The sequence below is a fragment of the Penicillium atrosanguineum genome, assembly GCF_028827265.1.
Source record: "Penicillium atrosanguineum strain IBT 20685 chromosome Unknown utg000006l_segment0_segment0, whole genome shotgun sequence".
Classification (NCBI taxonomy): domain Eukaryota; kingdom Fungi; phylum Ascomycota; class Eurotiomycetes; order Eurotiales; family Aspergillaceae; genus Penicillium; species Penicillium atrosanguineum.
Genome location: NW_026623138.1, coordinates 704,525 through 730,812, shown reverse-complemented (window position 1 = coordinate 730,812; position 26,288 = coordinate 704,525). Strand labels below are relative to the sequence as shown.

At 47.2% G+C, this 26,288-nt stretch overlaps 11 protein-coding genes across 11 annotated transcripts; 4 read left to right on the top strand and 7 right to left on the bottom strand.

Annotated features, from left to right (window-relative positions):
* Nucleotides 1–968: 968 nt before the first annotated feature.
* Nucleotides 969–3,870, top strand: N7443_007401 (MDR family MFS transporter; the record flags this gene model as incomplete). Its single annotated transcript, XM_056887457.1, has 5 exons — nt 969–1,365; nt 1,426–1,558; nt 1,798–2,558; nt 2,704–3,650; nt 3,721–3,870. 5 exons carry the CDS (start codon nt 969–971, stop codon nt 3,868–3,870), a joined length of 2,388 nt encoding a protein of 795 aa, XP_056739148.1.
* A 1,991-nt stretch (nt 3,871–5,861) lies between these two features.
* On the bottom strand, nt 5,862–7,037 carry N7443_007400 (negative cofactor 2 transcription regulator complex subunit ncb2; the record flags this gene model as incomplete). Its single annotated transcript, XM_056887456.1, has 1 exon — nt 5,862–7,037. The coding sequence occupies one exon, from the start codon at nt 7,035–7,037 to the stop codon at nt 5,862–5,864; it is 1,176 nt and encodes a 391-aa protein (XP_056739147.1).
* Nucleotides 7,038–8,248: 1,211 nt separating this feature from the next.
* On the top strand, nt 8,249–8,719 carry N7443_007399 (uncharacterized protein; the record flags this gene model as incomplete). Its single annotated transcript, XM_056887455.1, has 3 exons — nt 8,249–8,299; nt 8,323–8,376; nt 8,429–8,719. The coding sequence occupies 3 exons, from the start codon at nt 8,249–8,251 to the stop codon at nt 8,717–8,719; spliced, it is 396 nt and encodes a 131-aa protein (XP_056739146.1).
* Nucleotides 8,720–9,458: 739 nt separating this feature from the next.
* Nucleotides 9,459–11,154, bottom strand: N7443_007398 (DUF1996 and WSC domain-containing protein; the record flags this gene model as incomplete). The annotated part of the gene is made up of 3 exons (XM_056887454.1): nt 9,459–10,151; nt 10,206–10,758; nt 10,805–11,154. The coding sequence occupies 3 exons, from the start codon at nt 11,152–11,154 to the stop codon at nt 9,459–9,461; spliced, it is 1,596 nt and encodes a 531-aa protein (XP_056739145.1).
* Nucleotides 11,155–11,933: 779 nt separating this feature from the next.
* On the bottom strand, nt 11,934–12,259 carry N7443_007397 (U2 auxiliary factor small subunit; the record flags this gene model as incomplete). Its single annotated transcript, XM_056887453.1, has 2 exons — nt 11,934–12,007; nt 12,067–12,259. 2 exons carry the CDS (start codon nt 12,257–12,259, stop codon nt 11,934–11,936), a joined length of 267 nt encoding a protein of 88 aa, XP_056739144.1.
* A 2,312-nt stretch (nt 12,260–14,571) lies between these two features.
* N7443_007396 (class II aldolase/adducin family protein) lies at nt 14,572–15,585 on the top strand (the record flags this gene model as incomplete). Its single annotated transcript, XM_056887452.1, has 3 exons — nt 14,572–14,863; nt 14,920–15,323; nt 15,382–15,585. 3 exons carry the CDS (start codon nt 14,572–14,574, stop codon nt 15,583–15,585), a joined length of 900 nt encoding a protein of 299 aa, XP_056739143.1.
* A 1,130-nt stretch (nt 15,586–16,715) lies between these two features.
* Nucleotides 16,716–18,681, bottom strand: N7443_007395 (uncharacterized protein; the record flags this gene model as incomplete). The annotated part of the gene is made up of 5 exons (XM_056887451.1): nt 16,716–16,904; nt 16,959–17,894; nt 17,951–18,155; nt 18,228–18,552; nt 18,678–18,681. The coding sequence occupies 5 exons, from the start codon at nt 18,679–18,681 to the stop codon at nt 16,716–16,718; spliced, it is 1,659 nt and encodes a 552-aa protein (XP_056739142.1).
* Nucleotides 18,682–20,143: 1,462 nt separating this feature from the next.
* Nucleotides 20,144–21,507, top strand: N7443_007394 (uncharacterized protein; the record flags this gene model as incomplete). Its single annotated transcript, XM_056887450.1, has 5 exons — nt 20,144–20,648; nt 20,709–20,795; nt 20,847–21,038; nt 21,092–21,426; nt 21,487–21,507. The coding sequence occupies 5 exons, from the start codon at nt 20,144–20,146 to the stop codon at nt 21,505–21,507; spliced, it is 1,140 nt and encodes a 379-aa protein (XP_056739141.1).
* A 654-nt stretch (nt 21,508–22,161) lies between these two features.
* Nucleotides 22,162–23,192, bottom strand: N7443_007393 (uncharacterized protein; the record flags this gene model as incomplete). Its single annotated transcript, XM_056887449.1, has 2 exons — nt 22,162–23,009; nt 23,078–23,192. 2 exons carry the CDS (start codon nt 23,190–23,192, stop codon nt 22,162–22,164), a joined length of 963 nt encoding a protein of 320 aa, XP_056739140.1.
* Nucleotides 23,193–24,547: 1,355 nt separating this feature from the next.
* N7443_007392 (arylsulfatase) lies at nt 24,548–25,092 on the bottom strand (the record flags this gene model as incomplete). Its single annotated transcript, XM_056887448.1, has 3 exons — nt 24,548–24,700; nt 24,755–24,843; nt 24,870–25,092. 3 exons carry the CDS (start codon nt 25,090–25,092, stop codon nt 24,548–24,550), a joined length of 465 nt encoding a protein of 154 aa, XP_056739139.1.
* A 339-nt stretch (nt 25,093–25,431) lies between these two features.
* Nucleotides 25,432–25,690, bottom strand: N7443_007391 (uncharacterized protein; the record flags this gene model as incomplete). Its single annotated transcript, XM_056887447.1, has 2 exons — nt 25,432–25,531; nt 25,587–25,690. Coding segments are annotated over 2 exons (204 nt in total), but the record flags the coding sequence as incomplete, so codon positions are not given.
* Between the last annotated feature and the right edge of the window lie 598 nt (nt 25,691–26,288).

Genomic DNA, 26,288 nt, shown 5'->3' with positions numbered 1-26,288 from the left:
TTGGATATTCAATCATCATCAATAACCAAACTCCCATCTCTTTTGGATGATGTGAATATCAATAATGTAATGACAGGTGCCAATAATCGTCAACAAATAACGCATCTTGGCAATTGTTCTTGGCTTCTGGTCATGAAGTCACCATCTGGGCCAGAGGCAACCGACGGTCTAGACTAAAGGCTGTGGGTACCAAAATCGGAACTCCACCAGACAGTCGACTGGAGGAGTGACCCTTTAACCTTACGAAAGTCCCATTATTTCGAATCGATTTAAACCCACTTTAAGTCTCTTTCGAATTCCTTCAACTGCTTTGATCGGCCTTGGCGCGGGGCTTGGGAATGAGTCTTCGTGCCCCGTTCCACTGAGGGGTTCGAAGGGCCTGGACTTTTATGAGAGTTCTCGCTGGCGAAGGCCTAGAGCTAGCCGAGGCAGAAGGACGCGTTCCTTTCGGTCGCTCCCGAGGAAACTGGTGGGCGCTTTGATGTCACTCTCATATATCAGGATGTGTGTCAGCACGTGGAAAATTTGATTATCCGGAGTCGGGAAGAACATGCCCTGAATTCTGCATCATGGGATCAGGCACTTGGGACGGAGAAGACCATGTCCTACACGAACAAGCTCTAATGGCCCTAGGATTGAATTTTCAGCTCCCTATCTGGGTACAACTCTAAATTGTAAGAATGTTGCTCAACATGTAGTCATATTGAGAATTGGTGAAAACTCTCTAAGTTACTCTATTCACTTCATTCCCAAATAGTGACTCGCAACATGGCAAGCTACATTCGAAATGTTCACCAATCCGCGATTTCTCAGAATAGATCCTGTATATTACGTAAAAAAGGCGAGACCGCGTATTAAAAGCTCCTGTACATACGCACTGCCGTAACCTTTCCCTTCTATACTACACTTGCTTCAGTAGCCTATTCAAATTGTAACCCGAAGTATAGTATACCGTTAGGCAAAACATAATGAGGGTATATATGGCCGCTCTAGACACGAAAAATGCGTCTTTGAGTGATTACGAATCTTGCTGCGTTAGAGAATATGATGCAGAGCGTGAATTTGTCGTGTTTTTTGTTGATGCTATCATTCACGATGCCGAGGCAGAAGCCCTGCCATTCCTCCAGGCATGCACCAAGGAAGGGCTCAGGATTTTCCCACCTAGTATGGGTCTCATGGGGAAGGTGTGCCCGCATCACGATACAATCTGCGGCGTCAAGGTCCCCGCAAACACCAAGGTCGCTTGTTCGGCGCTGGCGATTATGAATAACCGAAGCATCTTGGGAGAAAATGCAGATGTTTATGATCCGCAGTGGTGGATTGACGCACCGATGGAAAGGAGGAGGGAGATGGATGCATTTTACGGTTTATTATTTGCCACTGGAGCCAAATGGGAATTCTTGGAGAAATGACAGGCGTATCTAGAGCTGGGAAACACGATCTTCGAGGTAGGCGCCATCTCCCAAGTTCCGCGACCGCTCGTGTTCCAATTGTTGAGAATCTTGCAGCTCTTCCGATGGTTCGATTTTGCCCTGGTCGATCCGGTTGTGCCTTTTCGGTGGGCTAACTATGGACTAACAGCGCAATTTGGTTTGAATGTAAGAATAACTCGGCGGGTAGGACTAGACGGCGAAGAGGCATCTTAACTGTACGCATAACGTAGCGTGCGATGGCTATTCCAGCAAGTCTGATAGTGCTCGACTTTTTTAGATGAAATTGAGGTGCATCTCAATTTCTCTCGAATTTCTCTGTGTCCTGAGGGGGCCAGAGGTAAACAAAGCCAGGTCAGGTGAATAGTGACCGGGGTCTGGGGCCATTACTTAACGGCCGCCCTCCCTCCGCTTTCCCCTGGGGCCTTACACGTTCATTTTCCCCCGAAACAATCGTTCGCTCTTGGGCGCATTTATCTTTACCATGTCCAAGGCTCTTGGACTTGCTAGAGTTTCTTCATCAATTAATACACAAAATATCGCGAACAATCGTGCCCCATTGCCCCCGCGCCAATGTCTCTAACACCACCGTTGACAATGCCAATGCCAATGCCAATGCCGCTCCCGCGCGCGCGCCTTCTAGGTCCGGCGAGCAGGCCACAGAGTCTCCTCATCTGACCAACGCCAACATCGCCTGGACCATGATGTCGCTCTGTCTGTCTGTGTTCCTCTCTGCCCTCGATTTAACGATCGTAACTCCCGCAATCCCCGCCATAGTCGGCTCGCTCAAATCTGCCGCCGGTTATACTTGGGTGGGGGGCGCCTATACTCTAGCCTACGCAGCGATCACTCCGGTGTGGGGGTCCGTCTCCGACATCTGGGGCCGGAAGCCGATCATGCTGATCGCGGTAGCCGTTTTTTTGGTCGGAAGTCTTGTCTGCGCACTTGCACCGAAAATGAACGCTTTGATCGTGGGTCGCGCAATTCAGGGACTGGGAGGCTCGGGTATGGGGATAATGGTCAATATTATTGTCAGTGATATGTTCTCGCTGCGGGATCGAGGGCTATATCTCGCCATCACCTCACTGGTTTGGGCGGTTGGAAGTGCCATAGGACCGGTGTTGGGCGGTGTTTTTACAGAGAGGCTGAGGCAGGTGCCGCTCCATTCTGAAGAACAACAAGGCTGATCGTTATTTAGCTGGAGATGGTGTTTTTGGATTAATCGTGAGGCATTCCACTTCATGTGATGGCCCTAAGCTAACTCAATGTACAGTACCGGTCGGGGCCGTCTCCTTTCTCGTCTTACTATTCTTCTTGAGAGTCCAAAGCCCCCGAACGCCAATCGCCGCCGGTCTAAGAGTCATCGACTGGACAGGAAGCGTTCTGATTGTAGGGGGCGCTCTGATGGTCCTCCTGGCCCTCGAGTTTGGCGACGTCGTCTACTCCTGGTCTTCCGCAACAGTGATCTGTCTATTGATTTTCGGAGCAGCAGCGATGGCGCTGTTTGTGGTCAACGAGTGGAAGATTGCCAAGAATCCTATTATCCCTCTTTGGCTATTTACCTCGCCGACCAAGATAGTGCCGTACGTTGTCTTCGCGTGCAACTCATACGTCTTCATCGGGCAGGCGTATTACATACCCCTGTACGCGCAGTCTGTCCTGGCCGCGTCAGCCTTGATGTCAGGACTGTACCTCCTTCCGCTAATCGTCTCATATGCCCTGGCCGCAGCCGCAGCGGGGATGTTCATGCAGCGAACTGGAAAATATCTACCTGTGATGTATATTGCGCAGGGCCTTTTGGTCCTTGGCTCGGGACTGCTAATCAGTCTCAAATTTGAATCCGACATAACCAAAATAATCATCTTCCAGATTCTGGTCGGGATCGGCGTGGGCATGAACATCGAAGCCCCTATCCTGGCGGCTCAAGCTGCTACAAGTGTTCGCCATACGGCTGCCGTGACTGCGACAATGGGGTTTGCCCGGTCGCTTTCCACCGCTATCTCAGTTGTCGTCGGTGGCGTGGTATTTCAGAATGAGATGAATGCGAAGAACGGGGAGTTGGCAAATCGGCTCGGTTCGAGTTCATTTCTAGCCAGCATATTCAATGGCGATAATGCTGCTTCGAGTGTGGAGGAGATTAGCACCATTGGACTAAATGCAGATCAACAATTATTGGTTAGGAAGACGTACTTTGAGGCGTTGAGGACGGTGTGGGTCATGGTAGGCCTCCTCAACATCTTATAATCCTGTTGGGGCATCTATGCTAATTGAACGTCCTGGCTACTATTAGTATGTTGCCTTTGCTGGATTAGCCACCATTCTTAATCTGTTTGTGCGGGCCCGTAAGCTCCGGAGTGAAAATGAGGGCGTCGTGCTGGGCATTGACCGGTCAAGGCAAGAAGGCAGCCCTACTAATGGGGTCGCGAAAATGGAGTTGTAGAATGATCAACATAATCAACGTTGGCTGTGCATGTTGACTAGATAACGCTCCCTTTTTATTATCTCCTGAAGACGCCGCATTGAAGATCTGTCTAGAATTCTACAGCCACACCCCTAAATGCTGACGCCACACCCTTTTGGCCCAATGAAGGAAACCCAGTAGGAATTTTAGTAAGGAGGCAAATGGTCAATGACATAGAAAAATAGAACTGAGAATTACGTATATCACATAAGTCGTAGAAGCAAAAGTCTTTGAGTACATGGCGATATGTACACCCTAGTTTTGAGGCAACTGCCGTATTTGAAGCTAAACCCAAAGCAAAACTACCTCGAATAGGCAACTCACAGGTCCATTATTTACAAAATCTACTAATTGAACGACTATTCGAGATTTCTAATGAAACTAATGCGCGTTGGAAATATATACGCTGCGTGTGAATGCTGTCTTCCAAGCACAAAACGTACGCAACAACAATTTGGATCCAGTCCTATCTTAAAAACCCTTTAATCAAAAACATTTGCTGCTCTGGAGGGTGCGAAGACAGTATACTGGTGGAAGGGACTATTTGCATCAGTGTTTTTCGATCTTCAGCACACTATCGACCTGCAGTGCGTCAATGCCCAGACGATAAAACTGATCATCAAAAAAGATGCACAGCTTCGTACAAAGTTAAGACAGATGGAGATTCATCATCACTGGCTTCGCCAAGAGATGTAAGCGAGCAACCTCAACATTCACTAGGTACCAAATGGCGGCAGATAGCCTCACAAAGCTATTGCCCACACAGAAATACGCTCAGTTCGTTCAGCCCGATCTTGAGATAGCTCCCCCAAGAGATCAACCATATGTATCTATATAGCTAGCACAGCCAGTATTTACTCCACGGCCATTCATAACTGAATTACATTCATGAAAATGACAATACTAAGCCAGCACGATACGCTCAACCTATAATATAAATACCTCCGTTTTACAAGTTGGAAAGCATCCCTGAGATTAGTTGGACATATTAAATTGGAAATGACAATCAAGTACATACGACCATAGGGTGTGGAGAACAGGGCTTCCCGTCCGCTCAGCCGTACTTAAGCCACACGCCGGCAGGTTAGTAGTTGGGTGGGTGACCACCAGCGAATCCCTGCTGTTGTATGTTTTTGTTTTTGTCCAACTGTTTTAGGTTTTCCATTGGCCCTTTTGAATGATCTAGATCCGATGAGGTTCTATTTTTATGCAATGTGCCTTTCAGCGGCGACAATAGCCGAAGCTAATCAAAAGCTGGTTAGTAGGGCAGATGATGGACGAGCCATGTGGGTCTGCGATTACAGACGGAAGTACCTGCATTAGGGCGAAAACGAAAAAGTTATCACTGCCGGAGAAATAATTTTCTAGAGAAAACCCGGATGAGACTTGGGCTCATGTAGTAGTTGGGGCTCCGCCCGATACATATTGGCAAATAGAGTGCAACGTAGAATCTACTATGGTTTTTACCCTTAACAAATGATACTTCGAGTATATTTTTCACATGTTGCCTCCGAGCATCGGCTGCACCACTGGCGTGACTTGACCCCTGGTCGATCGGGATGACCGATCCTTCATTCAGCCACATGTAAGATTTGGAATCAATGGCGTGTTACCAGATACTAACAGGGCTTACCTTAGCGAGGGTTCTGGCGATTTATGAATGATTCGTTAGCGCTAGGATATTACGAGGCCAATTGACGATAGCCCCCATCAGCTAAGCACAGAAAATCTTTCTTGTATGAGGGTAGCTTCATCTGGGATAAGATCACATGTTCTACAATTAGCGGGCGGGGAGCGAGGCCAAAACCCCGTGACTTAGTCTTATCAAGTCATTACTTTGCTCTCAAGGGCGCGAGCCTGGCCCACGAACTCTTCGTGGGTTACGAGCTTCATAGATTACCACAAAGACAGAGATATTGCGTTTTTCTCTCAAAATACAACTTGATTAATATAATCTCTGAAGTTTAATTTTACCCTTGCATACCATTGCCATGTCCACAGTTTCCGTTGGACATTTGCATGGTAGTCACGCTGTTCCCAACATACGCAACGGCATAATTGTAAGAAAATGAGCAAATCGTTGTTTCCATCAGGTAGCAGTAATGCGTGCTTGCTCCACTCCCTATGTAGTAGGACATGGCACAATTGGAGTCCTCCTGACAGCTAACACAGCAGTCGTACGCAGAAGTAGTGTCACCGACAGTAAGACGTTGTCCAGCGATGCGAGTGAACTCAATCTCGAAGATGTATTGGCCCGCAAACGAGCCAAAATCCGAAGAAAGAGGAAGTCCGGCAATATTGTTGGCTGCACACGCCCCGAGGGTTGTGGCAATGGCAAGTGCGCCAGTCACGGTACTCGTGGCTGTGACGGTGCTCGTTTCCGCAAGAGCTGAAGATGTCTCAGTAATGGTGGAAGTGGTGCTGTAGCTCAATGTGGTAGATACATCCGTCGGAACAATCACCGAGCTAGTGGTGATGGTGGTGGTGATCGTCACAGTTGTTGTCGATGCCGTGGCGGTCAAGGTAACAGGGGATCCAGTGACGGTTGAGACTGTTGTCGTCTTCAGGATGATCTTCTCGTGACAGATCACTTCTTCCGGGTACTTATAATCATCCAACCCAGGAGAGCACTCATCCTCCTCTTCAGGTAAAGATCGCTTAACCGCCGTCGGGGTGGGCATTGTGCCAGCGAGAGGAGTAAAGCCGGCCGAAGCGCTGATAGTCGTGGTCGACGTACTGGTAGTCGATACAGTTGCGAAGACAGTTGTGGTGCTTGGATCAGGAGTGATCGTCACTGTCGCCGTATCAAACTCAGTCGAAGTGGTTGAGAAGGTATCAGTGATGGTGTCTGCGATGGAAGTAACTGTGGAAGTCTCGTAGTCGATTCCGGTCACGGTCACCACTGGAGTAACCGTGACGGTGTCGCGGGTTGTAGACAAGATCACCAATGGAGTCGGGTCATGAACCTGGCGAGTGATGGTTGTTGTTGGCACTAATGCCACAGAGGTCATCGCCAGCTTTGTCCGACAGCTCACTATGGGTGTATGAGCCTGGCTGCTGGCCGCCAAAGAGCTAACACCTGATGGTTTCGCGGAGACATGGCCGAGCAGGAAACCCACCGCGAGGGCGAAACGGGTAATTGACATGGTCACTTGGAGATTGGAAATGGCTGAAAGGGTTGAAGTGAATATGTCAACGTGGTGCATCGCCCTAAATACCCGGGCTTTCTCGCCGGCTATTTTGACCTTAACGCCCGAACCCACCGGGAAACCCACCCTTCGACCCCACGGGCGTCAATAGTCCGATAAAAGAGGAAGCTAACAACAAAAATTCAGACCCCTTTCCGAGATCATGATCTGAACTGCTGGTTTGGTCGGCTTTCGCCGTGGATGTGGAGCCATCTCCGCAACCGATGCATGGCCGCTCAATCCTTCGTGCTTAATCGCGTATTCAAATGAGCCTCTTTTGCACGATCCCATCTAAAATTATCTTCCCTACTGTCAACTGTTGTAGTACTCTCACCCACTTTAACAAGGTCATCGATTTGTGCGAGGATGGGTCCCCGTCGCATAATTCTAGCACACAATTACCGCCTTGACGTTGACGCAGCCGGCTGGAATTCATATATTTTCAAACACACAAAGTCACTACTATTGGATCTGTGTTTCTAGAAAATTCCGTAATCCCATGGATCACAGGGCTAGTTGTTCAATTCCAGGTAACACTCATTCATTCTAGTATCGTAGTGCCTTCATCCACGCAAGCGATCTATCCTCATTAGCTCTGGGTTCCCCATCCCAATTAAGACTATCCGTAGCTTGTTTTAGGAACGTAATTATAACTTCCAGTCGCGGTATCATATGCTGTTCTTGTAAGCTATTTGTTTTACCGTGTACACCCATTTGAAATAGAGACATATTGCTGCGGTTTATGTGTGGATGTTTCGATCATTGCGCTTGACATGAGAGCTTCTAGGATCAATGTTCGGCAAGTGGCACTGCCATCCAACGAGGCTTGGCTGCGAGATTTCCCGTCTCAATCATCAAGAGAATTCAATAGTCCACACATCCGCAGCCCATCAGCCTCCAAGTGCAGGCAGAGGGTATGCAGCTTCTCTCACAGCAACAGGTTTGGAGAGAAGATTTTGACGGTTCAACGCTCCGGCTTGGCTGGTATCATCTGCGAACGCCACTGGAAATTGATTATTCTCTGACAGAATGGCATGGGTTTCTGGGTCTCTACGGAAATGCGTATCGGATTGACGGTTCCGAATGCTCATCTATGCTTTTGCAGAAGCAAACTGGATTCTCGGGTTACTGGAAGGTCTAATTGGAGTTTGCTCCAACAGAGGCTAGTCATGAAGCAGGAGCGGCTATTTGGTGGTCCTATATCTGCTCACGCTTCAATTGTACGTCGAAAGCCATTTGACAGTCTGGACTGGAGATGGTAGCACGTTATTACGATGAGACTGAAGATCAGTTTAAGGTATGTCCTCTCCCCACTCATGATTGAATTGCACTTGTCTTAATTGATCCAGGAAATCACACATCAACTACCACTCAAGCGTCACTCTATTGAAATTGTCATCCGCGCACACCCTGCACAATATGAACTTTTCTTCGTGGTGCAAGAGGGGGAACAATCCGCCGGCCTCGTCAAGCTAGGTGAGATCTCCAGCACAGCATTGACAACCCGCAGATCAGGAAAAGAATCACCTAATACCAGAGCTCATTTCGCGATATATGCACAAGGTGCTTATGACAAGTCATGCTTTGACCCGGCGCATTCTGAATTTGTTGAGTGGACGGCGGTCTCCCCACGCGATTGATTACATATAAGTGGTAGTTATTTTTGGTTTTGGATTATGAATCTTGAGAGGGAATAGCAATTATTGTAAACGTTCTTTTTATTGGCTCAACACTGCACAGAAATTGTTCCTGGTCCATTCCGTTGAAAATACCTAGTAGAAATATTGCACAACTACAGAAAAAATGACACCTGCATAGACACTGTGATAGATTTTCATATTCTACGAGAAATATTAAATTGAGACAAATTGATATTGTGTAATGGAGACAAAAACAAAAACATACAACAGCAGGGATTCGCTGGTGGTCACCCACCCAACTACTAACCTGCCGGCGTGTGGCTTAAGTACGGCTGAGCGGACGGGAAGCCCTGTTCTCCACACCCTATGGTCGTATGTACTTGGTTATCATTTCCAGTAAATATATGCTACGCTACGCTACTACAAAACTATCCAGCAAGATTATCCAGTAGGCCCATGAAGCGTACAACCCAGCACTACTTCAGATGAATTTGTATGAAAGATACACGGAAAGGAACTGGACCGTAAGATCTCGTAATTGAAATGTAAAATTAGAAAATATACTATGTTAAAACTATGGCCAGGCGGATGGTTGTGATTCAGGTCTTTGAAAATGCCGGCCACCCACTAGAAGAATCGATCAGGACAACAGAATTCAAATTCCGACGTACTATATACAACACTAGATAGTTCTAAAGTGTAGTTTCATGTACCAGAGGTTCGCCCACGAAGAAATCGCTCAAGTATGCTTTCCATGCATATGACGACGAAAGTGTGCATTCGCTCTCTTCGATTCAGCCTTCGCGGCCTTCTCGTACACACTTAATGCCGAGCTACCACCGCAAACCTGAGAGGCATCACCCTCGCACTTCATATTGCACTTGTCCGCCGTAATCTTAGAGTTACCATTCATCTTGTTACCACAAAAACATTGTCCAGCGTATTCAGTGCCTGCCAAGCTGAAGCCTGCGTTATCGCAGTACTCCATGCAGCCAGTTGAGGTGACCTTTCCAATTCCCAGGTTGGCGAATTGAACACCAGTCAGTGCTCGGGTAGATGTGTTGTCAGAATAGCATCCGAGATAAGACCAGCTAGCAATGCCTGTTTCGGTCGCAGGGGCTTTGGATGTTGTGGTGGACTCAGTCTCGGTCTCGACATTCGATGTAGAAGCCACGCTGGTTGTTGTCTGTGAACTTGCTGACTGTGACGCATCAGGTGATGTAGTCTCTCCTTGACCCCATCCAGTTGGAGGATTGTTACCTGGCAGCTTATCCAAAACACCAGAGATCTTTTCGGGAATAAGGTTGGCGATGTTACAGCTGTCGGCAGAATTGTTGATCGTGCCAGCGTCAGCGCACTTGTCCATTCCCGAGTCACCAGCATCGCAGTTTTCAATAATCTTCTGCAAGACATCCACATCCCAACCAGCAATCTGAATACTTGTGTCAGTCACGGAATTCGTGATCGGCCATTATAGATTACTCACAAAGTCTCCATGAAGAGAATAGCCAGTACGATCCCCGCTGGCCAAAATGAACGGCTGCGACCCCTGCCCCTGTTCCCACATTTCTGCAAACAAAGGAGTGTTCCAGTATACCTCGTAGAAAATATGCGGGAGGTGAGTCCAGCCCTCGGGACAATTTGCCTTACCCCCAGTAGTTCCCTTACTACTTGGGAACACCGTGTTGGTCTCGTAGGCGTCAAGGCCAGCCTTGGGGTTGTAACATGAAGGGAAATGAATATCAGCTCGCAAAGGGGATGCATAGCCGTCGCAGTTCATATCCGGGAAGCCGGCTCCAGCACCTTTGTTGTTCGGGTCTTGAATACCGACACCGTGCAGGCCATCAGAGGTTGTGGGGTACGAAGGCGTGTCGTACGAAGAGCGAGGACAAGTCCATTGAACGGGTTGTATGGTGCCAGCGTTTGTATCTAGGACATTAGCAGCGCCGCCAGGTGGTGGTGTTCGGAAACTGTTGTTCCCGCTGACCATGCGAAGACCGACGGGGAAAGGCTTAATTTCATCATCGGTTGGTTCAAAGCTATTCATGTCAATTGGTGCTCAAAGATAATGGCCAGGAAACTGACAAGTAGTAGACATTCATATAGAACATGGGGACCGAGATGAAACTTCCATTCGTTGGGTCCTGGAAGTAAAGAGAGGGAGTCCAGTAGTTGCTTTTGTCTGCCTCAACCAAAGAAGAGGTGCAGGACGAGTCGAGCAGGGCGTCATTCTCCATGGTCAGGTTGAAGTTGCTTCCTCCTTGGATAGCATGGACGTGGCTCGATGCAGTACCGGGGCTAATGATAGGATCCATCCGGCCCTCAGTGAGTGGGCCTTGACCATAGAAGTGGTTCACGGCGAAGGTTCGCGAGTCTTTTGCGGATACTATCGCGAGCAAGCCAGCCAAATGGGCCGCTATAACATTGAAATGCATCTCGGTCGCACGGTTGAAATAATACTTGAGCTGAATGAATAAAAATAGGCGAAGACCCAGCGCCTAGCGTAGTGAATGTTTGAAGGAATGTGGTTTTTGAGTATCCAGACTCAATAGAAAAACGAATGAAAGCTTGGTAACAATTTAACACGATATAATGAGAAGAAGAGATGCCATTTATAACGATTGCGCGGTCGGAGTGACCGGGTAGAAAACAAAATGAGGCTCGCTGGACAGTTTCCTTAGGGGAGAGTTCGCAGTAGAAACTAGGTCCGGGTTTCAAGCCCGGCTCTTTGCGCTTGCTATAAGTGGGTAAATGCACAGTATTAAATTAGCGTGGTAGCGCCAGGGGCGACGCCACTCCTATTTGTAGCTAGCTTGCTTATTTCCGAGTGCTACAGTATGTATTCATTTAAATCAGTAGAAAACTTTCAGAAAGTACAGTATTGGGTTATGAGGAAGGGCTTGGGGGCGTTTCAAGATTGACTAATGTGAAACAAGGGTACACACTAACCGAAAGAAGTAATTGCACCTCTCGAACCTCACTTGCCGTTTATAAATGACCATATTTACCATTGCGTCGAAAACTCTACAAGCTACGTTGAAAGTCAAGTTTCGATAACGGTTTTCTTTGATTCTGCTAAAGACACCTGTCGAACAGATCGTCATATGTTGCAGCACCCAGCGGCTGCCAGAATAGAACCACACAGAAGCTTAGCCCAGTGATTTTCAAGATCCAGGAACATGTCAGACTTCGGTGGTTCTAACCATACAAGCCTCTAGGGACCACTATAGGTGCAGTTGGACAGGTCAAGGCTGGTCAGATCAATGGTGTAGGGCGGTCCAGCCGTGGCTGGTATCATTAGCAAGCGTTTTCAAAGAAAACTGATCGTCTAGAAAGAGCTGACTAACTCAAAGCCAGAGTGTAAGCAACGGTGCAGCTGATGCTCTGGTCGGCCGCAAGCTTGGAATGAACCTTGAGGACGTCAAAGAGGTTCTTGACCTGGACATTACTAAGCTTAACGCTGTCGACGGTGGTGGCAGTGGGGGCAGCGGAGGTTGTGATGGCGAGAGCCAGAGCACCGAGGATAAGTTGAAACTTCATGTTGATGTTTAATTGAAAAGTTTGAAAGTAATGCTATTTTCTGGGAGATGCTTGAGTGAGACTTCAGCGGTGCTTGGCTATGAGTAGCGAAAGAATACAGCACTGGGAGAGACTGGCATCTTTATATCCGTGGCAAGTTCCTCTTCACATGTACTGAAATTCCCCTAATTTGGAACTTGGGTAACAGTTCCATGTAAAAGTAACATTGTATAACCCGAAGCAAAGAAAGGAAAAGTGTTCCAGTCTTCTGGCAGCAGTGCCAAGTGCTACGGCTAGGCATAATTGAAAAATTTACGTAAGAAAATTTGTACTCTCGTGAAGAAACATGCTTAGCTGAGGCAACTGATTAGATATTACAAATGTCTGTGTCTTTCGACTAGGACAGCCTTGGAAACTACTGAAGCCTATCGGGTAGCAACGGCAGAGGATAGGACAGTGAAGCTGTAGAATAGTAGGATCTCAATATTTTGAATGACACAGTTCGCGCATATCCCTTGTTTACTTTGATAATTTACGCAATCCAAAAAGGTTTAATCAGATATAGAGTTATTGTACCTTCTGGTCCCTTGTTTCCGATGGTCCAAGCAAGAAAGTAGTTTTAATCAAGAAAATCATCGGGTTCTGAGTCATGCCAGCTTGTCTACGGATTAAATAGGACGTACTCCTTGGGAATCAAGAAGACAGCCTGTCCAACGGAAGTAAAACTGACGACTAGAGATAATGTGCTAATTGGGTCTGAATGAATGAAAAACATGGTTCACCTAGTGAATACGCTGAGGAGCTTCATGTACTCCCTTAGGAGCTGGCTTAGGACCGAGGACAGACAAAGTGGAATGACCGAGGTCCAATAGAACAATTGACAGGGCTCGCTAAGGGCGGTCATTGTTAGTTTCTCCCTCTGTGTCGTGTAGAGAGATGTACCCACTACAAAATGCCCCTATGGTGAAAGACTCCAGAGCGCAATCAACACTAACTTGGATTTGACTCTTTGATTCCTCAGAAGCTTCGAGCAAGCCTGCTAAGTCCGAAATTTTAGGAGGAAGGTCGGGAATTCGAGGTCCGTTGAGAAGAACAGGAGGCTTGGTAGCAACCAAAAGAGTGGACAGGAAGCTAGAAAAATAGATCAAATCAGATGTCGCTTTGATCTTCATGTTTGAGGGATGGCTTTTCGAGTTTGTTGGACCGGTTTCTGACGCGATATACGCTGGAAAAATAGTTATATTCAACCGGCTGCTTGACATACATATAGGAGGCATAAAATTTACAAGAATCTGCCCTTTCCCTCGAGTGAGCTTAATATTGGTGGTTGTCTCACTTTCAGGACAATGACCGTTGGTTGTACTATTTTTTTCTGGATCTTGTACTCCATCGGGTAATCCGCCAGGCGGCGTAATATGACATAAATATTGGCAGTACTTGCTCTAATCCACTCTGCATGCTGCGTTGAAGAGTGCCAAGACCACATGCCTCTTCCAACGTGTGATAGCTTTTGTGAAGCACAGTAAGACATGTTCTCCCCAAAATTGATAATAAATGCACAAAATGCAGGCACAGCAATCCGAATGTAACTGTAACCTTCTGTGTTAAACAAGGTTCTTTTTGTCACACATTCAATTCAATAGGCAGACAATATCTAAAAATCGATTTATGGGATCACGACGAGCAGCTAAGTGCTTGTGATTCGGTATAAAAATCCTCGCTTCTGGTATTATATATCTTATTATCCTAGCGATCTTCCCTACTCTCACCGTCGGCAATTTTTTTGCCGAATCACGAGACGAGGTACGAATAAAGAAAGTAGCAACAACTCACTAGTCCCTCTTAAAACAGATTGAAGCGGACAACAAGCCCTGTGTAACAATTTAATATTGCTGAATGAACTCCAACGTGATTTCGGTGGTTTTGCGTTTGAATTTCCTCTATTTTCTTGGATTAAGGTCTTAGAACCGGCCAAGAGTTAAATTTTGAAACTCATCATTGTGAAACCTTCCAAATTAGTGCTGAAGCTTAGTTGAACTTCGTTGAGATCTTGTCCCACGGGCGGGGCCAGGCTGCGACCGTTTCTTCATCACTTGCCGCGAAATAGCACCTGGGCACTTGGTCTTCTTCGTTGTTTACAAGCCCGGATAAATTTCCGACTGGATACTTCGATCATTTCCGAGAGGTTAGGTTTTGCGGGGCTAATGCCGAGGCTTCCCCGCCACAAATAAGTAGCCGTAAATTTACCATGCCAGACTGTTTTGGTTTACCCTTTGAACTTTTATTCCGATAACTGAATCCAAGCGACTCTGAAAAAAAGCCCATATGGCCAAATGTCTCGATCAGCGACCCGAAATCCTGTTGGGGCAAGCATTCTTGACCCGGGAACAGGAGCCAATGTACATTCGCGCCCATCGCCTGAACAGGTACAGTCTCTGGGTAGGACAAAAGATGGGAGAGCTTTGAAGATACGTACCTATCCAAAATTTGAATCGCTTTTGGAGGAACGCATTTACCGCAAACAACATCTCGCCGCGGCCTTTCGAATCTTTGCGGACCGAGGGTTTGATGAAGGTGTCGCTGGTCACATTTCTGTCCGCGATCCCATTCTCACAGACCATTTTTGTAAGTCTCTCTCCAGAATTTTGTCAGTGGAAGTATCTGACACAAAACCGAACAAGGGCTCAACCCGTTATCTATGCATTTCTCTCAGATTAGGGTCTCAGATCTTATACTCGTGGACGAAGAAGGTGCCATAGTCGAAGGCGATCAGCCAATAAATACCGCCGCATTCACTATCCACTCAGCTATTCACAAAGCACGGCCAGATGTTCACGCTGCCTGTCATGCCCATAGTGTCTATGGAAAAGCGTTCTCCTGCTTTGGTCGCAAGCTTGAAATGTTGACACAGGACTCTCTACGTTTCTACGAGGATCACGCCGTTTACGATAAATTTGGTGGCGTTGTAGTAGACAAGGCGGAGGGCGAACGTATTGCCAAGAGCCTCGGTAAATGCAAAGCGGTTATATTGCAAAACCATGGGCTTTTGACTGTGGGTCAGTCTGTCGATGAAGCCGCTTTTTGGGTAAGTGAATGGCATTGCCCCAGATTCAATGAACCGGGTCATTCGCTAACAGTAGTAGTTTATAAGCCTGGACAAGACCTGCCAAGCACAGCTTCTAGCCGATGCGGCTTCAACAGGATCCGGTCATAAGAAGATAAGTATCAGCAACGAAGAGGCGGAATATTCGAAAGCGAACGTCGGTGGACCTGACAAGGGATGGCTGGCATTTCAGCCCTACTACGATGAACAGCTCGCCAAGACAAATGGCCACTTCTTAGGCTAAATCTTATACCTCAGATATGTCAAGATTCCCATATCATGATATGGTATCAATTTTTAAATCTACCTGGATTTAATTTCTAGCCGTAGCCGAGAAGTTTCCTCATTAGCGCGCCGATGCCCCCATCTTTGAGTATTTGCTTTATCTCTAGCAATCATCAAAAGCAAATCATGAAGAAGACATCATTTGATTCAATCACAAGAACAGCATGATCTTGTGAGACTAACACGGGTTTCCAGCTGGTGAGACTGAAATTTCTGGCAACTTTTGTCCATAACTCTTTTCTCCTTGCCACTCATCGTAACCATCGTAATCGAGATCATCTGGATTTATGGACCACCATGAAGGATCATTTAGATACAACTACCCTTTGTCAAACTCAAAACCTCAGATTATCGAGGGGACCTACTCGTGATGGCTTGCTGTCATCCATAGGCAGGGCTCTCCAGTGAGGAAGTCCGAGTGCGATGAAATTCAAGTCGCCATAGAGTAGCACCATACCTAGCCTCTCAAAGTATGAGCCTATTTGTAAATCATGTAAAGTGTCGTGATAATTATTGTACGGGACTGTTCGGAGGTATTATTTCTGTTTGCATTTCCTATGTAGTAAGCACCTAGGGCTCTCTGTTTTCTTCCCTCCTCACCTCTTTTCGCCTCCATTCCCAATCTCTCAATACAGAATGCTCTCAGATTTAGCTCTTACAGGGAGTAACGCTCTCAGTACCGCAGCAAGGCCTTTTTTAGGGCTTCAGATAATGGTGTCCGACCTCTGCGATCCTTTGAATTAGGGTCCACCTGCCCAGTCTCAAGCAACAGCTTCACAATCGCCTTGTCTCCATTCTCCGCGGTGACGGATAATCATGTCCGGCGAAAGCCATCATCACTCCAATATTAGCCCCTTGAAGCATTAAACTCACAACGGGCTACGCATCCATCATTTAGAGTCGCCAATATAGAACAGGTACCTAAGAATCGAATATGTACAGAATCATAATTTCTTTCAATCCAGTAACACTTTACATGAAGATCGCAAATCCTTTGACTTAACAATTGGTGTCAGGCCAGACAAAATCAATGATGTACAGATACGTGTTTACACAGGTCACGTCATTCCCGTGATCTCTTTGAGTGAGTCATTGTCCAGTCCGGCAAAGAGGCCCGTAGTCCTTGCCATCCAAATACTGCTGATGCCAAGACGGACTCCCTACACATGTATGGCACCAAAAGAGATCATTCGGGTCATATCTCTTCTTTATCGCAGCAAGGCGGTGGTAGTGGGAGCCATAAAAGTCAGAGGCCCATAGGGGGTCATTTTTATCAGCCTTCAAAGAATGTTAGCCAGATCATCTCTTGAATACAGATATAGACCGACTTACCTCGTTCATGTAGCTGCCCCCATCTGGCGTCTGGCGTCTCATCGCCCCACCTTTGTGATAAGTGATATCATCTTTGACTCTTTGGGCAGTACCTATATCACTTCCCTCCGCCCAGCCTCGGCCAACCACGTTGACAATGTAAGTAGATCTCCAGGCAGGGTTGGCACCCGAGTATTTATCATCCTTGTCAGCGATAACTTTGTCTCCGCCAACAAGTTCCACACTATTAATAGTGTTTTCTTTCGGCCGTCCTGCAATGACACCGATCATATTGCGGAGATCGGAGTGGCTGTCTGTGAGAGCGGCTTTACTGAACATGCGCGATGTTAAAGCAGAGTTCGGCGAGCCGACGGGCTGGTGGACGCCAGACATGGCACGGTAGTAAGCCGCATATGTGGGGAACTCAAACCAGGACACTGAGACACAGAGCGAAGTCCCATTGTATTTCTCCAGTTTCTGGTGGAGAGGTCTGAAAGTGTTTTTGGCATCCTTGATTGACTTGTCCATAGCTGCAATAGCGTGTACATAGCCAACGGTCTGCTTCGCGAAGAGTACCGCGGGGCTGTTGATGGACCATGTTCCATATCCTGAGAAGCCTGCATCCATGAGGCGTGGATAGTCTTCCCAAATTTGTGTGATCGCATCTAGCAGTATCTCTGTATCGTTTGTGAGAGGCATGATGGTGAGCGATTGAGCCACGACGGGCTTGGAAGGATATCCCTTGACAGTCATGGAGGTCACGACGCCGTAGCTCCCACCTCCACCCCCACGGATCGCAAAATATAGGTCTGAGTTCTGGCACGGGTTGGCAGTCACAATTGAGCCATCTGCAAGAACAACTTGGGCTTCGAGTATTTGGTCTGCGGCAAGGCCGTAATCGTGGCTTGCAGGTGAATGACCGCCTCCTTGTATGTAACCACCAATGCAGCCCACGGTCTTAGAAGATAACATTAGTCTTCATTTTTCTGGGTTGTAATCATTCTTAGACATACCGGGTCGCCACCGCCGACAACCGTAATGCCGCGCTTGAAGACAAACTCATACACCTCTGCCCAGACATAGCCACCCCCGATCGTGAGCGCCGCGCCGGTCCAGTCACTCTCAGAGCATTTATCGGAAGGGCTGTATTTGTGTTGTATAGTGATACCCTTCTGGATATACTTGATCCAGATTTGAAGTGCGCCATAACCCTCGGATCTAAGAACGCAAAGACTGTCAGAACATTCCAAGACATGTGCAAATGAATAAAAAATGAAAAATGCCACATACTTTCCCAAGATATCATGCCCAGTATTTCTTACAACCAACCGGATGTTATGCCTCTGGGCAAAGGCCATACCCGCGGCAAGTTCCGCCGGCTCGGTAGCATTGATCGTATACACCGGAGCGGGCCCGAGGGTGCACTTTCCAGGGGTTTCCTTGCGCAGATCAACTGGTGGACAGGGCTCATCGGTCGGGTAGCAGTACCCCACAGGAGACAGTTCCTGGAATGTGGAATTATACCGTTGCGAATAGACATGGGCACATTGATCCTTGTTATGGTAGGGGCCGGGGTAGCACGGAATGGCGATTGGGAGGTTGCGGATGAGCTTCCCTGCGACTGTTGTGTTCAGGGAGTTCCAAGAGCTCGTAGAAGGCCAACATGAGTCTCCTGGTGTCTATCGAGAAGGGTTTGTTATTCTCCGATCCCGCCATTCCGGGAAGCAGGGTGAAACGTACACATTTGCAGGAATCCTGCAAACCAGCGAGTGCAAGGCTCGCGAGAGCCAATGTGGTCAACAGTCTTGACACCATTTCAAGCCCAGATATGCGCACAAGGAGATTTTCAGAAGTGATCTGGGCAATGAGACACTTCGCATCATTTAAACGACTTCACCCTGCGGCGTGACGGGCGCATCGAGCATCCGACTTGGTTCGCATAAAGCTCGTTTTCGGGTAGAATTATGAGAAGTCATGAATGAGAGCGAGTGATAGAGAAGGACGCCACGTTAGTTGATCGTGTGTATCTCCCAGGTAAGCGAGCCCCTTGCGGAGAAGGTAACATCGCTTCTCGGCCTGCGCCATATGGTTTGGAGCGAGTCGGGGAGTACCGTCTTTTGGACAATCTAGGGATTAGCGCACGTCCTTGTGGAATCAGTCAACAGAGAGCTTTACCTCTGAGTTTAGTGGCTTTTTGAAACCTTGAATTCCTTGGGCTGAACCAAACAGCGCACATTTCAGGCAACCGAGAGCATATGCAGGTGGCCACGGTGAGGAAGGTGGTTGAGCGAGTCAGGATAATCGCCACAGCCCCGCCATCGAACCTAGCCAAGCCACACTTAGGCCTTAGCTCAACCAGACGTCTACAGTATCAAAGATCTCGGCATGAATTGAGTTATGCAATGGGCCCCCACTGGGAATTTCTTCGAGCCGCCCATGCGTTCCGAATCGTCATAACCCTCCGGCCGGTCGATATCAAAATCCCGAGTCATTGCTTATGCTAAGTGCGCAAGAGTGGTCAGCTCTGGAGTGAATGTGATGATCCATTGTGATACATCGCAAAGTGCGGTCGGGATGCTCCCGAATGTGGTCGTTGACCAATCAGTCACAGCATACCGTTTACCCCTTGAATCAGTGTCGATTTGGCTCTATTCCAAAAAGGTGGGAAGTTCGACCTGTCGTTACTGGTCGAATCCTGAGACTCGTGACGGAGTCAATCTTAGCTGCACGTCAATGCCCGTGCTTGAGTGTAGTCATATCCGAAGCTCTCAATAAGGCAATAGCCTGGCATGATCTCGGTATCTACATCTCCAGATAGCCATGAGTCCATTCCAAAGGTGAAACGCACTCCACATTTTTGGGCTCACCCGCTGGCCTAATCCATACAGCTAATGCGGGGCTTGTTTTGATCGAATCCGATGTACTTTCTTAGCTTGTTGGGCATTAAACACAACTCCGGTCGCAAATTCAGCCCAGCTATTGCAGATACCCCTCATGCCCATCGCCAATAGTCTATTCCTTGTGCATTTCAAAGCAAGGATCCCATAACTTTATATTTTTGGAAAAAATTCCGATGTGATCCATCTTGTTAAGAGGCATCTCAGCCCTGTACATTCTCCGGTCGCCTCTCTTCTGATTGCCACAAATGTGCCGTCGGTCTTGTCTCTACATCTGCCTGAAACTGCAACTGCAACTGCAACTGCAACATGGTCACCATGGGTGCCTCAGCACCCCAAGGTGTCGCCACCACACTATCCGCCGATGGCCTCATTGCAGTGACATGGACGGGAGCTGCTCTGGGCATTCTATTCACTGGAATCCGGATCACAATTCGCTTAACACAGATGAAGCGCTTATTAACAGATGATTACTTTGTACTCTTGGCTTTGGCCTTCCTCATTGCAAATGCTGTGTTGCAGACCTTGCAGGCACCGCATCTCTATTACATGGCCCTCGACCTAACGGGACCAGATATTATGTACCACGGTACTCTCTACACCTATTACGAATTTGCTATCATTGGTGTTTTCTGGTCTGTTCTTTGGGCTATCAAGGGATCATTCCTTGCTCTGTTCTGGATTATCTCCGACGGTCTGCCTCATTACCGCCGAGCATGGTGGGCTATTACAATCTTTGCAATTGTGGCTTATATCGGATGCTGGCTTGCGTCAGTGTTTACGTGTCATCCAGCGTCCAACTATTTCAAGTTCGGTATGGATTCAGCTCTACTGTGGCGATAATCTCGATTTGGACTTTGCTTACATTCCACAGGGAAATGCGTGAAACCGATTGACCAGGAGGGATCCGTTATCTCTATTTGTTATAGTACTGCGGTGGATATCATCACGGATCTGTTAAGTATGACCGAATAGTCCAGCAAGATAGAGCAGAGCTAACGTAAACCCGCAGTCATGTCACTCCCGCTCCGCATCCTTTGGAATGCGAGGATCAATTCAAAGCAGAAGGTCGGCTTAGTGATTGTCTTTTCACTCGGATTCATTATTATCGCCGCGGCAATTGTTCGAGCGGTTGAAATTTCCGGCAAAGCATACTCTGACCAAGCAGCCTTGGCTGTGTGGAGTATTGCCGAATCATCAATATGTGAGTGAAACCCCTACCCTCGAATATGAGTAAAAAGTTAATAACTAGAAAAGCGGTTATCGTTGGCTGCCTGCCGCCTTTCAAAACCTTGATCTCGAGTAAGAGCATGGGTTCCTATAACTACGGTTCCTCCAACTTCAATCCAAACTCCTATAATCGCAACGCTTCGGCAAGGCCTACCAAGCGCTCCCATGTTGCCAGCTGGAGCGATGTTGAACTACCCCTACAAGATCGCAGCACATACCAGAATCCGGATATTGAGATCTACGAACAAAACGACGTACACATAACAGGAGGACAAGTCTCAGGGGTCATGCAGCCGAAAAATTCGCAGGGCAGTGCTGAGGACTATGAATTAAAAGGGGACATCAAGATGGTGAAAGAGTTTGTGAGTTGATCAATCTACAGTCGACTTCCATAGAGGTTAGTCTAATGTTCGCCGGCATAGAGCGTCGTCTCCTCCGCTTGATTGTCCGTCTCGCCAATCGTATTGGATGTAATTTATAAATAAGAGTAATGTATATTACAATAGTTCATCTATCTAATTCTCCCCACTGTAGACTCCCGTTAATGAATAACAGCACTTTTAGAGAAATCCTCTGTCAGTTGCGTTTTCTGGCTACCTTTTATGTCGCACAAAACATAATTTTACCGACTATCAGCCACTTTACATCGTCACACAAGCATCACAATGTTGTACTAGATCAGCGCTCAGCCTGGTTTTAAACCCGTGGCGTGATTTTTCGGGGTTTTTCTGATCTTCCTCCTGCTCGCCCATCTACTTTCGATCCTTTGCTGGTCTAAAATCAATCGTTCATTCGTAATTCTATACAGCTGCTCACCTTTTGCGCATCATAATCCAATTTGAGGACTTTTTCATGGGCTTAGCATTTGAATGCTTACATGCTGCTGACATGTGAAGGAGACACCTAAACATCAGACCACGATAAACAGCTGTTCCGACATTGCCGCCTCTTTTACCTGCTAGATGATACGAATATCATGTTCCCATACGGAGATTTCTCAGGGCCGGGTCTTTTAGTTATCACATATATCGTTCTATTCAAACAAAACACATATAATACATCGGGTGCACCATCGGAAAGACGTCATTGTAAGACAATCAAAGAGAAATTTTCGCGAGTTCCCCTTCCGTCCATTCCCATAGACGCTTCCCCATATCCTTGCTTTGTGCATAGCAATTGTGCTGTTTCAAATTGCCAACAGGCACATAATACGCACCATTAACGAGATCTTCCTTATTCGCGCCAACAGCAGCCCACAGCTGATTGCGTGCTCCGTCGGGGACTGAAGTCCCAATCATACCAATCGCTTTGGATCCCAATGCATGGAAAGCTGAACTTCCACTCATCGAGTTGTACAGATCCGTCAAAATAATACCAGGGTGGACAGACACCGACGTGATAGACGGATGGCGTCTAGCGAGCTCGGCAGCGAACAGAATATTCGCAGCTTTCGAAGCTCCATACCTAGTATTGGTATTCACCTTCTTAAGCTTCTCCTGGTCCAGTATTTTCTCAAAGGCCGGAGCAAGATTATGCCCCACCGAAGAGAGAGACACAACACGGACATCGGAGTCAGGTTCTTCCGCGGTACGGAGTAACGTAGGCAATAACAATTTCGTCAAAAGGAAATGCCCGGTGTGGTTGGTGCCGAGTTGGATTTCGTGACCTAGTTCCGTTTCACCGGGAGGCAGGGCCATCACACCCGCATTCAAGAGTAGGATGTCCAGCCGTTGAGACTGGGCTTTGAAATGCTCGGCTGCATTTTGAATCGACTTGGTGGATGTCAAGTCCAATGGGATCCAGCTGATCTCAACGTTCTCAACAAATGACTTAATTGAGGCGATGGCCTCGGTCGCTTTAGACTCCGACCGGGCGCCCAGGAAGATTTTTTCCGGTTTGTGTTTTGCGAGTCGGAGGATCGACTCCTTGCCCAGACCCGCGTTTCCTATGTTTCTGTTAGATCACCAGGTCTATGATATGTATACGATCTCGCGGGGTAAGAGTTTGACCTACCTCCTGTTACTAGAATGACCTTTCCCGACAAATCGGGAATATTCTTGTCTGGTACGAAACTGACCCCACCAAAATAATTTAGTGGATTTATATTCGCTGCAACAAAGCTCGCCATATTTTCGAACAGATGAGGACGCTATATTGAGACACAAGGGCTGGTTGTAGTTAAGGTTGATGGCCGGTGGTTGATCAGGGGCAAGATCTTGGGATATATAGTGGGGCAGGGTTTCGGGACAATTAACTCTCCGGTTACTTTGAAAGGATCTTCACAGATATCTCAATTTTGAACCAGCACAAGTAAAACAGACCTCGGCAAGAGACTTACGATCGTCATTCCCTCCCCTAGCGAATTTTATCACTCTGTTCTCATCGTGCTGGTGAACCAATTGCGGACTCGGATTACCAGGAACTTTAGGTTTGATCATCTGATTACTTTTCTAGTGAGTTCATGGTACAGACTTGGTAAGTCTATTTTTCCTAGCTTCAGTCGGATGATGTAGAGGACCTTGCTGTGTTGTACTGGGCATTGTTCTAGAGCTGCTGCCAGGCTTGGATCCGGAAACAATCGCTGCACGTGGACCATCTCTCTCGCCAGGTCGTTTCAACCTTGACCACTTCATGCCCAGTGCCATAATGACGTATATAAGTCCTAAGTGGATTCAACCAGCCACGCGTATCAGCATGTGTAGTGCGGAAGTGAAGCGTTTTTATCTCAGTCGACTGGCCCGCAAGCTGCCAGAGAAGGCCATGCTGTGACGGCATGCTCCGGTATCTCGAAAAACTCAAATCCTGTGCTCCCTCGGGAAGAGAAGAAAAGAATTGGGGTGCAAAGGGGACTGCTACCAGCTCAAAAAACATGCATCAGTCGCTTGCAGTGCCGTTTTGGTTAGAAGGGCATCCTGGATGCATGTATGGAAAGCTGTACTGCTTTATTGTTAAGTCAGGTGCTGTGATCTAGTTGTATGACGTCACGCTGTTGCCGCGGCAGTCCCACTTTCTTTTTGGCTCCGGCTCGGCAATAGTATATTTGTTTATCTTTATTTGGTCTTGCTAGGTGAACCTGCTTTTTTCTTTTTGCTTTTTCAATTACCACATGTAAGATTGGCTTCGGGGTAGAGTGTCCTGTATTTTTCCTTGCGCGGTACTCTTGTTGAGATGCGACCATGTTTATCCTAAGGCATTGGGGCTCAAGGTCGGATTTTAGGGTTCCAAGGCACATTCATTTTCTAAGGCTCTGACGAATTGAATTCTCACTGGATTCACGAGAGTACAGGAGTGTGTGTGTGTGTGTGTGTGTGTGTGTGTGTGCGTGTGAAATCATTTACCCTGTCCCCTAACGAACGATATGCAGGATACGACAACTATATATATCCATGTGCGTACAGATAGAGTGATCCACTTCCTGACATGAACTTATAGCCTCGTCACGGCCTATCGTGGCCCATTGCCGTTCCCGTTGTTAGGCTGTCATTATGACGCACTACTGCGGGACCTCTGTGACGCCTCTGCGAAGTCCAGTACAGCTCGTACTGTCTTGACTCGCGAGACGGTTTTTGGTTTACCTTTCTCACCTTCATTTGAGCCTCCCAGCAGACTCGATACGCTGTTGAGCGCGTCCTCAACCTATCTTCTCAATTCTATTCGCGGCTCTCTTAGCCTCGGGCATTCCATCAAGACGTGGGCGACTGTCTCCTGCGCGCCGCACTCGCACCGATCATTATCACTATAACCAATCTTCTTTCGGTAGCTAGATAGCCAGCTGTGGCCTGTGCGTAGCTGTGTCAGCAAGTACGCGCGGTTCCTGGGTAAGTTCCCATATAGTTTTCTAGTGTATCGCGCCGGTAGGGTGTCGTCAATCTTCCGTAGGTGCAAGCCTTTCGTGCTCGACTTCCACTCTCGGGCCCATTGAGCATGAATCTTATTGCGGATAAATGCGTCCTCCCTCGACAGCAGTGGCCGGAGAGGATGGGATTTGCCCGGTTGTGCAGCTTCCTTAGCGAGCCGATCCGCCGCATCGTTCCCGGCGTTCTCACAATGCCCGAGAGTATGTACAGTATGCCCTTATCTTAGGCGTAAGCACGGCACAAAGGAATATGTCTTGGCAAAGTCCTTCATTCGAGCCAAGTGATAACACAGATTGTTCTCTATTCACAAATAGTGCCTAGCCTCGGAGTCGTAAAATTAATTAAGGATGACGTGTGAAAAAGCGCCTTGCCTTTCAATATCGAGAGCTGCAACCGGGTTAAAACAAACCCTTGAAGGGCCGGGGGCCTCAACGCGAGATCCAATCAAGACGCGATGCCACTTTTATATGCTTAAAATACAAGATCTACGAATTCTCAATCAGGACAAAATTACTTCATATTTCTCTTAAAACGCCATTTCAACACATACGACCATAGGGTGTGGAGAACAGGGCTTCCCGTCCGCTCAGCCGTACTTAAGCCACATATTCTGCATGGCTAATTTTCAAAGAGCCCTTAGCTTTTAAACCAGCGATGCGCGCTACCCTAGGGTGAGTGTGGGTGATATGGGTGAGTTGCCTGGAGACTGGCGTGAGAGGGGTGAGAACGGGGTGAGAACTCTTACCCTAGGGTGAGAGAGGCCCACCCACTCTCAGAAAAGGATAAATTCCGGTCTAAAGGCGCTTTCTTCGCTTTATTCAAGCCTACAAAATATTTACTGAATAAGCGATCTAGAAAGCCCTTAAGAAGCGTATTATACGTACCGCATTACGTAGGTTCACTCGCGAGTACTAAGAGGAGCGGGAATAAGAAGAGAATATTATCTACTACTAGAATCTTACACCCACTATATATAATAAATATGATAATATAGCTTTAAACTAGGTATTGTAAGTAGTATTTCTCTCTTTTACTTTCTTTTCTTCTGATAAACGAAATCACTTACATATAGTAGATAGAGATTGTCTTATAACGAAGTAAAGGATATTAAGTTTTCTAAGAATAAACCTAACCCTATATCGTAACTTCTTAAGCTATTCGCGGAAGACTGTATTATAATAAGAAAGAAGCTACCTTCCTAGAAGATAGCTTACTATAACTTAATTAGTTTTACGTTGAGATAGGAGCGAGAGACGTTATAATCTCTCCTAGTTATAGTTAAGTAAGATATCTTAAATATAAAAGATTATAATTACTATAGTAATATTTTCTAGTAGCTAACTAATGATATTTATCTAATATCTTAG